At 35.7% G+C, this 14,751-nt stretch overlaps 1 protein-coding gene across 1 annotated transcript; it reads right to left on the bottom strand.

The window, feature by feature from the left end:
- Nucleotides 1-4,239: 4,239 nt before the first annotated feature.
- On the bottom strand, nt 4,240-10,032 carry LOC102208130 (uncharacterized). Its single transcript, XM_005751887.1, has 8 exons — nt 9,970-10,032; nt 9,760-9,779; nt 8,687-8,878; nt 7,962-8,216; nt 6,095-6,130; nt 5,660-5,689; nt 4,827-4,862; nt 4,240-4,503 (listed from the first exon to the last, which is right to left on the bottom strand). Exons 2-8 carry the CDS (start codon nt 9,773-9,775, stop codon nt 4,397-4,399), a joined length of 672 nt encoding a protein of 223 aa, XP_005751944.1. The 5' UTR covers nt 9,776-9,779; nt 9,970-10,032; the 3' UTR covers nt 4,240-4,396.
- Between the last annotated feature and the right edge of the window lie 4,719 nt (nt 10,033-14,751).

Below are 14,751 nucleotides of genomic sequence, written 5' to 3'. Positions count from 1 at the left end.
GCTGGCTCTGATTGGCTGAGCCTACAATGTCCACAATTTCTTCCGAATCATGTGACAACCTCTTGGCTTCCGTACTTGCGCTTCGCTGTTCCACTTGAACGACGTATTGTTGTTCTAGTTAGCATTTAGCCTATAGCCTATCGCTCAGCATCGCCTCACTCAAAACGCGCAATGGGTGCTTCGACTTACGAAGATTTTCAACTTACGAAAGACCCTCGGGAACGAATTAATTTCGTAAGTTGGGGTTCCACAGTACTAAATTACATGAAAAATTATGTGATTTTTGTTTTCAGATAGCAAAAAGATGCACTTTAGCTCTAAAACAAACTAATCAAACTTTTCTTTTGAAAATACGGACTTATTAGGGAAGCTGAATGAACGTAAGAGTCTCACGTACAATTTTGGAAGCCTTGCAATGATGAGGTCTGGAAGAAAGAAAGAAAAAAAAACAAATAAGGAGCAATACCTTTATTGAAAATACCAAACCACATACATCAGTTATTGCATGTATGCCCATTAATAAATCAGTAAGTGAAATCCTTACCTGGTGATTTGGAGATCTAAGAGTTCTCCGGATGTCATTCCACATGGTATTATTGAGGTCACAGTCAAGCAGTTGGTCCTCATAAAACAGACAATCCACAGTCAAATGCACATTTGAGTTGTTCACCTGACTCCGGCTTTTAGCTACAACATGTTGTGGATTGTAGGTGTGATGCATCACCACCAGAATTGCACGTTTACCCACTATAAACAAAGACACAACATGATCAGATGATTCAGAAAAGAGATTAAATAAATGGGCTGGGTTACTAGATCTTGAATTCATGCTGTAGGACATAAACACCACATGTGGTTCTTGGCCTGTATCCTACATGTGTCCCTGTATATAAATCACTTAAATTATTTATAAAAAATCACTTTTATTTTTCCTTACATGGTATTTTGTCGAGGGCCTCAGCAATGTCTGTCCCAACTCGTGAAACCACAGGACAGAAAATCACACAGTAGTCACTTTCTTGTGTAGATGTTTCCTCAGTTTGGCCAATGTCTTTAAGCTTCTGAACAATTGAACGATGAGCGCCATTTGTTCTTCCGGCCAATATGACACGGAAAACTTTCCACGACCCTAAAGATAGATTTAACAATATATAACAGTTTTCTGAAACTGAAGACAAAACACCAAAGCTTTTCTTTTTTGTCACCATACTTAATTAATATGCAACTGATTTCATATATACAGCAAATGCAGCTTGATCATGACACTGAGTGAATCAGTGTTATTTTCATTTGAGGCTAAACTAATAGATATAAATTACGGACGCCTTGTGAGCCATTCAAAATTATCAAGTAGCTTTCTGTGTAGAAATGACTACAGTCAATGGAAGCCAAGGAAATAATCACAACTTACTATCTCTGAAGAGAAAAGACTGAACATTTGACCTAGATGTTTCATTTCTAACCTGTTGGGTAAGTGCACAAGAATCTGAACTATCAATAGGAAAGTTAGCATTACAACAGAAAGTAAAACGAAGTTAAAAAGTCTGGGTTTTCTTTCTTGTCTCACCCTATGTATTAAATAAATATCTGACCTATTGCAACATTTTCTTCATCACTAATGGAAGTTTTATTTGATTATAATTAGTCTTTTACTCTATAAGCTGATTGTAAACCAGCTATCCCAGGCAAATTTTGTATTGCTCTTATACTAGTCTTGCTTTAACAAGTAAAAAAGAAGTCAGTGATACTTATCTGACAAGATATATTTTAGGATGACTGATATGGGTGACTTGAAATTATTACTCATTCAATAAGTAAATGCAGCTTATTCACCTTAATATTGACATATTTAATGGAAATATTAAAAAATAAAGCAAAATTATTCTCTCACCATTTCCCTGGTCCATGTCTCTGAGGAAGGATAAAGAATTAGAAAGCAAACTTTAGTTGAAATTAACTAAATCAAATATAGTCAAATAACAGGAGGTGCAGATCCATTAACTGAATGCATTATACATTTTCTTTACTAAAAGCTGTGCTTTTACTGGCTTAGAAGACAAACTTTAAAAATAGATTACGGGTGTAACTTGTACTCTGATGCAAGACATTTACATTTTGCAGACTAAAGTTACTTACATAGAGATTACAATTTCTTGACTTGTTTTGAAACAGAAATTCCTTCCCAATGGAAAAAAAAGAACTCTAGTGTCTCCCCATGCAATGAAGTGCTGTCGGTTGTTCTTTGAGAATTAACTTGTTCACCAGTCGAAAACAAAACTGGACAGGCAGGTAAAAGAATGTTAACGTCAGTGTGACTCAATGGACTAAAAGGATATGCAGCTACAGGTGGTGATGAGACGGCCTCAATGTGGCCAATCCCTTTAAGCTGTTGAAGAACTGAACAATGAACCCCAAAATGAAGTAGAACAGTCTCACAGACCAATCACGTTCAGTTTAACTTATCCCATGTGACACTACTCAGCTAATCAGGTCATTTCTACACATGAAGACGAGAAGCTGACAGAAGAAGTTAGAGAGAGAACAGACTGGTTAAAGCTTTATTTCATTTGCCTTCCTATGTAGGCCTATGCTACATTAGTTTAATGGTCACAATGGTGGAATTTCAAGGGCCAAATATTTTCTGAGGTGGTGCTCATTGTGAAACATTTCAGAACCACTTGTGTGAAATGATTTCCCTAACTCTTCCCAAGCCATTGTTAATATAAACGGATTAAATAAATAAAATAAAATCTTGTCAAAAAAGTAATGCGTAATATCTGGTATTTGAAAGATCATCTCTGTGTAAATGAATATGAACATTATGCTATAAATGTTGGAGGACTTTTGGATTGTTTGTTAAAAGTTTACCACAGCCTGTGAAAACTGTGAACCAGTGATTGTGCTATAGATAACATTTGGCAGCTGGAGGGGCCCCACCAGTCTGTGCACTGGTCCATGACTGGAAATTTGTTGTTGAGTTAAAACAAGGTGTGCCTTTTTGCCTTACTGTATAGGTATAATTTATTATTATTATAAAAATAACTACAACCATTAGAATTACCAGTTATCATTAGTTTTGATTAATTTTTTACTCTTTAACCTGTGAAACAACTATATAAACCATTTTTATATAAGGCAGCTATGAATGACTATGAGGCTATTTTTGAACATTTAACACACTGAAATGAATGTAGCAGGTACGGTCGGCAGTTATTATGTTCTCTGTCTATTAGTGAATTATCTATTACCTTTCCTGTCTACTTTAAGCTGACATTATTATTCACATGTCTTTTAGATTTATCCTGAGTCTCCACAGACTCGTCATATAACTGTGAAATATTAACTTAATCAAATGCTAGTTGCTACCTCTGTCTGTCTACTGTATGAATCTGTCAGGTATGAATAGTGATTACAAATTATTATTGTAACCGCTTTTCTTACCTTTTGACTCCTCAATGTCACTGAACAATGGTAAAGAATGAGGCGTTAACCTTTACTCCAAATTGTCATGTGGGTCATTATCAACAGGGATTTCGAGGAACATCTTTGGTTTTAGACCTGAAGAAGCTTCTCGAATGAGAGGTGAAACATCATCAAGAAACTTGAAGAAGTCTCTTTTCTTTCCAAGCTCCTTAGATTACCATGGCCTGTATGACTGAGAACCGACGTGGACATCAAAAGAGCTCTTAATATGGCTCTTGTTTTCTTTCTTTTCAGAAAGTTAAATTGCAGAAAGTTGAACCACACACTAATATGCTCCTTTAAGTTCACGTCTCAGTATTTATTAAAAAAAAACAATGGTCGGGGGCGGGGCAACTCCTTAAATGACAGTCTCTGGTTTTGTTGTGTTCCACACAATGAGTGTGTAAATATTAATTCAAGAGTTTAAGCGAAAATAGAATTCTAGAGAAAGAATTAATGAACTGAAAAGAAGCACAACAACCTGTAAACTTGAACTATATCTACTTGTTGAAATTTGTTAAATCAGAAACAGTTTTTAATGTCACTTAATAAAGAATGTCTTTTAATTCAGTATGAACAAAAGCCACAAATGACACCAAGATATCCATTCAATAAATTCGTTATTTTAAAATACATAAGCATGTCTGCAATAACTGGGAAAGAAATGGTTTTGTTTTCTTAAAGCTCACTTTTCAGTCTTGACTTGACATCTGGACATGTGAGTAAAGCAATATTTCATCTTTAGCATACCAATGATCAAAAGATTCATCCCTAAAACATCTATACCAGCTTTCATAACTATAATACATAACTAACACATCTTTAATGATTACAAAGGCATGATATATTACATATATTTTGTTTTATATACAGTATCAAGAAAACATACTGTGATATTGTTAAATTATTGCTTTTGGATTTTGTTTTGCAGTCCTCATTTCCCACTTTTATTTCTCTTCCATATTTTGGAGCTGAATGATGTCACAACTGCCATCAGCAAAGGAACAATCAATCCAGCAATCTGTACCAGAGGATTCAAGCCTAAAATTAAGAAAAATAAAGACAAAAAGAGCAATAAGTCACAGCGGACCATAGTTATGGTAGAGAGAGTTTCTGAGACACATAAATCATCCATATGTCTGCAGTAGCTGGTTTCCGAAAACTGAAAGTACTAAGTACTTTTACAAGTGTGTAACTGACTCAAGTGACCTGTAAGACTAGTTCTGAGTAGAGTGACATTTGTGCTTGCTCATCACTACATTCTGATTACATTGTAAACAGGCTGAGTGATTTCTACAGAACATGTTATTATATGTTTTAGGATACACCACCAACAAAGCTAAAACGTATACAGTGATACTTACAAGGTCTGATTTTTTTCCAGATGGGGCTACCTAAACCTAAAAGTAAAATGAAAACAGAAGAGTAACTCGTCTGTTATTTTTACCACTCACACACAAGTGACAGAATGTAGGAGGTAAATAAAGCTTTAGGCATAGTCATGTATGCTTTCCTTTATCTCTTTTTTTATCAATTCATGAACAAAATAGATATAAACACTAGTACAATATTAAATAACCTCATTATTTAGAGGGAGAAACCAAAGTGATCAAAAAAAATATTCTTTTTATTTTGGTGAAATACCAAGATCTAGATGTTATTCTACCCCAGAAGGTTGATTCTGTTCATCTGGACATATCATTTTCAGTGGGAGAAACATTTCATCACCCATCCAAGTGACTTCTTCAGTCTCAGCTCACTGCTGGTTTCCCCAACTTTATAAACAGTACATTCACACAATGACTGCAAATGTGCTGTTTATAAGGTTGGGGAATCAACCTTTTGGGATTTACTTACCAGGATGGTTGAGCATACATCAAGAAATTCTATTCTACCATGCTAGCTTATGTGTGAATTAGACTTGTACAGGAATTTTACATTGCAACTGGAAAGTCATTTTAATTCAGTGCCGTCACCTTCCACACAACCTGATGTGCACATCCGCAAAAATGTTACTACACTTCAGGTAGATGTGGTTGGCAGTGACTTAAAAGGTGTGGAAAGTTGCAGCATACAGGCTTTCCGGTTATGCTGTGACTTAGGACACATTGGGATATTTGTTCTAAAAACTGTACCTTTTTGGAGATAAAAGATGAAGAAATGAATAAGGATAAAAATTATTAATAATTATACTTACACACGAATATATTCCAGATACTGGAGCAACCTAAAACACAATAAAATGATGTTAAGGTAATGCTAACACAGTTAATACTTACAAAGTTCAAATATGTTTCAGGCAGGGCTACATAAACAAATAAAAACAGAGCAATAAGTTGTCTGGTATATTTTGCTACTGAAACACATCTTGTAAGATAATTATACCATTGTCATTTTTGGGTTTTTTTTTTCTTTTTGCTCATTTGTTTTGTTTTTATTTTATTTCAACCCAGTGGATGCAACAGAAATATTGAGCATTATCTATATTACAATCTTATAGAACATAACAAGAGATATTTGCTCTTAACACTGTATATTAGAACATAAAATTACTTATTTATATTTTTAATGTTTTAGTATGAAATATGCTAAAAATGAAAATAAGATTAAAAAAAAATGCAGTCATACTTACAAAGTCCAAATATTTTCCAGATGAAGAAACCTAAAACTGAATTAAACAATATTGTGCTCATTAAATAAATCTTTGATCATAGTCATATACGCTTTTCTTTTACTTTTTTTTCATCATTGAATAAACACATTATTTAGAGGGAGAAACCAAAGTGATCACAACCAAAAACTTGTGGAAAAGCAGAACAACATGTAGACCTTATACTACCATGCTAACTTATGTATGATCTAGACTTCTGCAGGAAATTTACATTGTAACTAGCGATGTTACCAGAATGGCCTTTTAACCCTGTGCCGTCACCTTCCACATAACCTGATGTGCATATTCCAAGAAATGTTACTGCACGTCAGCTCGATGCAGTCGGCAACAACTTGAATGGGATGGAAGCATGGGCTTAAAAGGGCTTTCTGGTTAGGTTGTGAGTTAGAACACATTGGGATATATCTAAAAGCTGTACCTTTACAATATATTAACCTAAAACACCAACAAATGATGTTTTAGGAAACAACTAAAAAATAAGCAAAAACTAGTACAGTCATATTTGCATAGTCCAAATATTTTTCAGATGAAGCTACCTAAACCTCAAATAGGGGAAAAAGAGAGCATTAATTTGTACAGTATCTTTTACTACTCAAACACAACTGATGTGCCTTATGCATAGGTACTTTTAATTACGCCATGGCTAGACATTACTTAGATTTTCATTAACGTAGCTCATTTATGATACAAACCATTGGAAATGACCAGAACCATCTTTCAATACGAAGACACACAAAGGAGTTTTGACTAGTTAGGCTTTATGGATTAATACATTTCAGGCCACTAAATATCCTACATGTTTTTCTTTTCTGACTTGGATTCAGCTTGGTGAATGTTTTTCAGTTTGGTGTTTATTTTGCACAGAGCACTGCAAGAGACATTGGAAAAAAAATGGAAAAAAAGATATACTATTGGGAGATGGTGACAAAACTTTTTTCTCCAGGTCAGAGTATGCCTTGCGGTGAGTGTGTCCCCTCTTCAGATGTCTCTCACTTATATAAAAACTGTGTTTACTGCAAAGCACTGATTTAATGTGTTCATAGTTTAGGTCAATCTCAAAATAAAAATGTATGAATCTCTCCTACGGGTGTGTCTCTTCCATCACTATGGTTGTTTTCAAGGTCTCAGTACTGACGTGGAAGAGCAAGGACTAAGTTAGTTAGTTGTAAGTAAGCTATTAAGACTCGACTGTGTTGGTTTTCCTCCGAAACAATAAGTTCCGTTGGAGCAGCCTTTCAATGCATCTCTCTGTCTCTCGCTAGCAAAGTTGATTCAGACAACAAAGAAAAGCTAGTTTTCGGTTACGAACCCAACACGGAACCCGACACGGAACCCGACACGGAACCCGACACGGAACCCGACGTATTAGCCAGAGATACCTTTACTACAGTTCGGAGCCGCGGACCTGTTTTCCTGTTAACCTGTTTTCTATACGAGATCGCTGCAAAAAGTGCAGCCTTACCTAATGTCCACCCTACTGTTACTCATTTTACATTAAGATTTAACAGTCTAGTTGGTATTGGCATGGCGAGTAACCTTCAGTAATAGTAATAAATAGTATTCAGAATACGTTACTCTCATTAAGCAAAGTAACAGAATACGTTACAAAATACGTTTTGGGGCATGTACTCTGTAATCTGTAGTGGAATACATTTTAAAAGTAACCTTCCCAACACTGTGTGCCAGAAAATATTGGAGGGTTGTTTTTTTTTAATAAATGTGACCATACCATGAGAAATAAGGAACTTTAAATTTGGTGGTCATCAAGAAAACACAAAGATGAATATTCAGATAAATCAGATAGATGAAGGTATTATATCATACTTACAGAAACTTGGGATGTGTTGCCACAAAGAGATCAGGTTGTGAATTAAGACTGGAACTGGGAATTCAGAACCAAAAATTTTTTTGATGTCACCCGACATGGTATCATTGAGGTTACAACTGAGGAGGTGGCCTTCAAAAAACAGACAGTCCACAGTTAGGTGGACATTTGGGTTGTTCACCTGCCTCCGGCTTTCAGCTACAACATGGTGAGGATCAAAGGTGTGATGCATCACCACCAGTATTACTGGTTTGCCAGCTGTAAGTGAAGAGACAACAGGATCAAATGATTCAGAAACAAGAGTTTGGGCTTTTTGCCTGCACGTTAAATGTAGCCTTTCTGTTTACTTCCAATTTTGTATTTTATATTTATTTCCCACTTTACAGGCCAAATATTCTAAGTGAACGTAGCATGAGGCCATAATCACTAAAATCACTAAAAGGAGTAATGATATCCAAAACAACATATCAAAAGTAGGACAAATTAGTAGTTCAAAAATTAGCAGGGGGGTGCAATTAATGTGCTAAACAAACAACACATGGCAAATTGCTATTGTTGTTTTTTAAGTTATTAAACTTGCATTCTGTAAATTACCATGATATTCACATCTACAATGAGTGTACACAAATTTCACTTTCATCTTCACCCTACAGCAATAACTTCAATCAAAACTCAATGTGTCATGCATGCATGTATTATTTAGCATTTAGTTATTTAACATTTCTTACGAGTTATGTTGTGCAGGGCCTCGCCGATGTCTGTTCCAACTCGGGAAACGACAGGACAGAAGACTAGAAGATAGTCACATTCCGTTGCAGAGGTCACGTCTGTTTGTCCAATACTTTTGAGCATTTGAACAACTGGAAAATGGGCCCCATTTGTTTTTCCTGCTTCCCACACAAAGAATTTTTTCCATGACTCTAAAGTGAAACAAAAAGAAAAATTGGATCCTTGTTCAGATGTGACATAATTTTTAATGAGTTAATGTGTATCAACCATATAAACAGTGCTTAACAGTGCTAATCTAAATCCAGATATTTTGAAGAAGAACCAGATCGAATTCATGCATCTATATTCCTGTCTTCCCTAAAGAGCAGGGCAAAGGGCAGGGTACACACTGGACAGATCCCCAGTGTGTCGCAGGGCTAACATGTAGAGACAGGCAACCATCTGCACTCACCTATAGGCAACTTAGAGTTACCGATTAACGTATCCCGACTAACTGCATGCCTTTGGACTGTGGGAGGAAGGTGGAGTACCGAGAGAGAACCCACGCAAACACGGGGAGAAAGACCCCAGCCAGGAGTCAAACTCAGGACCTTCTTGCTATGAGGCAACAGTTCCAGAGTGTGCCACAGTGCTGGCCATAGTGAAAATCAAAATTTAAAATTAAAGTGGGATAATTCTAGTTTTTTATACCACCATTAGAATTTACTGTGAGTATCGTTGGTTTCCATTAATTCCTTGTTTAGCTGCAAACTGAAGCCTCCACCAGACCACCTGCTGTGGCTAAAATAATGCTTGCAACTTTATATCCTTTCAAGTGTAATTATTAAATAAAGCTTATTGTCTTTAATAGTGAAATATCTGACAACTTTAATTTTGAAAAGTAAAACTTAAAAAGTCTTGATGTATGCTCAATCATCCAGGTAAGTAAATCTCCAAAAGTTGATTCTGTTCATCTGGACGTAGCGTTTTCAGTGGGGGAAACGTTTCTCCCACTGAAAACGCTACGTCCAGATGAACAGAATCAACTTTTGGAGATAAAACTTAAAAATTCAAAAGCACCATATTTTCTCACCATGTCTTTGTACCATGTCTCTGAGGAGGGAGAAGAGAAAGGAGCCTTTAGTCAAAACAACAATGAATAATCATGGTCAGCAGTTTCACTTTCTGTTCACTTTTTAAAAAGCTAGGCTAACATTGGCCTAGAGAATATGTATATGTCTGGACCTGCTAGAGCTGTGAAGTTCACAGCTTCACATGGAACGATTTTGAGAAATTCACTTACACAATAGCTTGAGTATACAGTCTCTGGTATATCCTTCGAACACTGAAAAGGGAGTGACGTCCTTCCCTGTTTGTGAAGCACTTTCATTTTCGATTTTAAAGTAACTGCCCAAACAGGAACGTTAACTCTTTCAGTGTTTGAAAAAAATAAGATCAGAACACAGCAGTAGGGGAAGTGGGTTAACAGAGTGTAAAACTGTGGAATAAAGAAATGGGTCAGGTGAGAATTTAAAGGAAAAGCAATATAAACTGTAAACAGGTTGTGCTGGATTTTAGACAAGTTTTATTGTCCCTTGCCATTATTTTCCACGTGTTTGGAAAGAGGAAATTCATGCTTCAAAAATATGCTATCAAAAATAGATCCCCTCCTTTGGTGTTTTGATTGTTGTGGCAGGGAAAACTGTAAAACATGCTGGTCCAGTTGTGTTTAAATCTGATGACTATGCATCATAAGATATGATAATATAGATAAGATAACCTTTATTAGTCCAACACGTGGGAAATTTGATTTGTTACAGCAGAAAGTGGACAGTGTAAAGTTACATAGCAAAAATTTGAAGAAAAAAAACAAAACACTGGAATAAGATAAGATGATAAGAATAAGATACTGTACACAATAAAATAAATTAAAACACTATATACAACTGATTTGTATTCATCACAGATAATTTAAATATAATTAATAAAATTGCACAAAACAGCATCCTTACTTTCTGAGCTGTTACTAATCTGTTCAACTAAAACCTAAATCTTAACCAGAACATTATATCATACAGCAATACACAGGGGAAATGCTTTGCTTAAGAAGAAGCAAAAAGAGACTGTGAACTGGAAATATAGCCACATGTTGAACTTTAAAAAACTTTGATCTCATAGCACCTTTGGCTGAAACATTGGATACAAACTTCTCTTCAGAGAGGATTTCTTTCACACAAGTATTGGACAAGAGCAGCAAGTTATTCTTTTAGAACATTTTAGCATCTCAGATCTCACTGTCAAACTCACAACACGTTTTTTCAATGAACATGTAGCCCTGTGCATAAAGTTGCAGATCTCTTATCATTATATCATTTTCATTTTTTTATGATCCAGATTTAAAAAAAAAACATTCAGCTCAGTAACATCTAAATCATCCTTCGCACTACTTCCATAGTCACAGTTGCCACCATTATAATACACATTATAAAACCTACACCCAGTATCAGAGGGTCAGTGTAACCTACGGGGAGAAAAGAGCTTGTTATTTATAAGTTAAACATTTATAAGTTTGAAATTAGTTACTGAATATTAATGCCAATGTCCGTACAACTTTACTATGTGGAAAGCGACAAAAGCAATCTTTGATGAAATATACAAAAGCATTACAGTTATACTTACAACTGCATTTTCGCCACTTAGAAGTCTGAATGAGCTAAAGAATAAAACAAAGAGTTATAATCATGTTTGGGTTTACATTGAGGGTGGGGTTGTTTGTTTGCTTGTTATTAATAGTACCAAGCATGACTGTATGTATAGAAATTACCTGGTGAATGGAAACTCTGAAAAACTTCCCAATGTCACGCCACATGATATCATTGAAGCTGCAATCAAACAGTTTTCCCTTATAAACCAGACAATCCACAGTGAGGTGGACATTCTCGTTCTTCACCTGTCTCCAGCTTTCAGCTACAACATGCTCAAGATTGGAGATGTGATGCATCACCACCAGAATTACAGGTTTACCACCTGTAGGCAGAGAGACAACAGGATCAAATGATTCAGAAACAAGATTTTTTGGTCTTGGCCTGCACGTTAAATGAAGAAGAAAGAAGAACTACATGAATGTTCATCACAGGTTTTTTCAAATGTACTAGCAGCATTGACTGAATGAACCACAGTACTCCCTGTGACATTAGTCTGCTCACATTAACTGATACATACTGCAGGAATAGTTTTCCTATGTTGTTGTTTTTTATAGTTACTCTGATCATGATCTTAAGATTTTATGGAAAAGTGAGCAAGTTTGATTTAATACATGAAGATTGTCCATTCATTCGCTTTCTAATTACAAAAAAACAGTGCATGTCTTTTGACAAATGTGAATACAAAGGAAGTGGGCACCTAATGTTATACCTGTCACATGCAGATAGAATGCTCTATTTTTTGCTATGATATTTTTCAAATTTTCATATTTTTATATAATTATTTTGAATAGGTTCTCTAGAATTCTGATGGCAGTTGAAAAACTAGTGAATAAGGACTTCTTACGGGGAATCTTGTCCAGGGCCTCTGCAATGTCTGCTCCAACTTGTGAATTAACAGGACAGAAAATCAGAAGGTAGTCAGATTTTTCTGCGGAGGTCACTTCCATTTGATCGATACTTTTAAGCCTTTTAATAAAAGAATTATGAGCTTCATTTGTTTTTCCAGCCGAGATGACAAAGAATCTTTTCCACAACACTAAAGATAAATTAAAAAGAAGAAGAAGACAAGTGTGAAGCCACACATCTTACACACAATGAGCGATATTATACATTCTATATTTTGTGTTTAGCTTATTAGATGTGTTAATTACATTAGACTTTTGGCCTAGAGACCAGTCAGTGACACGCACACCCCAGTACCTTCTAGTTGCCAGTGGGGTCACTGACTGGTCACTAGAGCACCCTGAATGGAGCTTGAGCAATGGATTTCACAGAGACTGTCAGCAATCTCTATACTACAAGTGATCACATATCCAGTTCACCAGAAGCCAGGGTTTGGCCTCTATAGTTACTTCCTTTTTATCCTGTAACACCAAGTGTACCATATTATAAATGTGAGTTTTTAAAAGTTCTACATCATCAGTGTGACCCGTGTAGCTCAAAGTCATTGAAATAAGGGGGAAACTCCAATCACAATTATCTGCACACTCAGTTAATCATAAGATTTTTAAAAAAGCAGTTAGAAATGTTCTCTATCATAATTGCCAAGTGTAGCTTGTTCTCATTAATAATATTAACCTTTTTTCTTACCTTTTTGCTTTTCCATGTCCCTGAGAAAGGATAAACTGAAAGGAACCTTTAATCAGAATAATATAACAAAATTTAATACAATAACAAAACACAATATGTGTTGATATGCATCGCAGATTCCTCATAGCCACAGTTGCTTTGTATAAGATTTTCCTGGCCAAGAATACTACAAAATATCTTAGAGATGTATTACCTGCATTAGTCTGATGTAGCAAAGCAAATCAGCAGACAGTTACTGAGATTTGGAAACATTATTTCTTGATATGATTGCCACAAAAGAAGCACTATTAAATATACTATTATTAACAACCAATCACATTACAACAAGTCAGTGCATTTAGTCAGGTCGACATGGTGAAGATGACCTAAGCTAATCAGGATGGTGGAGAAAGGCGAATGAAGTGACTTTGAATGTGGCATGGTTGTTGGTGCCCGATAGGCTGGTCCGGGTTTTCTTTACACAGTCATCTCTGTGGTTTGCAGAGGATTTCACTTCCTATAAGCATGAAACTATGTTAAATGTAAGTGTCCTCACACACACACACACACACACGTACACCAGCACACACAAACACACACAGACCTTTCCTTCCTCGCTTTCTCTCCCTCACTGTCTGTTTGTGCCTGATGCTTTCCTTTTCCTCCTCTCAGCGTCTCTTTGCTGCACCACTTCTCTCCCAGTAGCTGTTGCACTTGTTCAGAGTTCCGCTTTAGATGAATAAAGAGGAAATACCGCTAGAGTGTGAGGCGGCGCTAGGGACATTATTACGGAAGTGCTTGCACTTGTGAAACTATCTGACAAATATTGCTGAAACTTTCACAAACACACCACTGAAACTCAAACAAACATTACTGAAACTTTCTAATACACACTACTGAAATTCCCACACACACACACACTGCTGAAACGCCCAAACACTGTTGGAAACCAAGAAGATTTCAGCTGAACAGGAAGTTAGCTTAGAAAAGAGCGTATTTTAAAACACGGCTAACAACATTCTGATGTCTACTTCACAGCCTTTAGCAACCTAACTGAAACAGCAGCATTATTTAACTATGCAGTCATTTGAAAAAGGACGTTTTCATAGTACTCCAGTTTTCAGTCTTCAGTTTCAGTTTTCAGTTTGTATTTGTCATATGCAAGTTAGCACACGGTCAACATTGCAATGAAATGTGTATGATGAGCAGCAGTCACTCAGCAGCATGATACAGTAGAAGAAAATATAATAAAATGAAATAAAATAATAAAGAAAATAGAAAAATAGTAAGGAGCAAACTATTAGAGAGACATGGTAAAAGAGAAAAGATGACTAAATATATATGTATCTATAAATATAAATATATGTACACTAGTGATTAAATAAGAAAATCTTGAAAAGAAATATGACGGGAGGTCAGATGGGATATTGCACAGGAATGAGCAGCAGAAGTACTCCAGTAAGTCCTGTGCCCTTTTAACCCTTTAACGCCTAGTGTATAACATTTGATACATACAGTTTTTTGCCAGTTTTTGGGACTTCAACATCATCAGTGTGATTTTTTCCCCCCTGAAAAACCTAAATAAACCTAAATAAACAAATTTTAAAAAACAAGCAAATGGGCAGATATGATACAAATTAAATGTCATATATGCAAATTGGAATGTGATTTATTTTTTAAATGATTACAAAAACAATAAACAAAAGAAGGTTAAATAAAGACCTTTTTTTTTAAAGGTTTTTCTGGCAATTATTTCATGATTTAGGCTTCAAAGTGTTCATTCCTATGGAAGCAGTAGTGGTGTACTTAAG

This window comes from Pundamilia nyererei, unplaced genomic scaffold (genome assembly GCF_000239375.1).
Source record: "Pundamilia nyererei isolate P.nyererei 1_Seehausen unplaced genomic scaffold, PunNye1.0 scaffold00332, whole genome shotgun sequence".
In the NCBI taxonomy this organism is placed as follows: domain Eukaryota; kingdom Metazoa; phylum Chordata; class Actinopteri; order Cichliformes; family Cichlidae; genus Pundamilia; species Pundamilia nyererei.
Note: the sequence above shows the minus strand (reverse complement) of the source record. Positions and strands in the feature narration are given on the sequence as shown.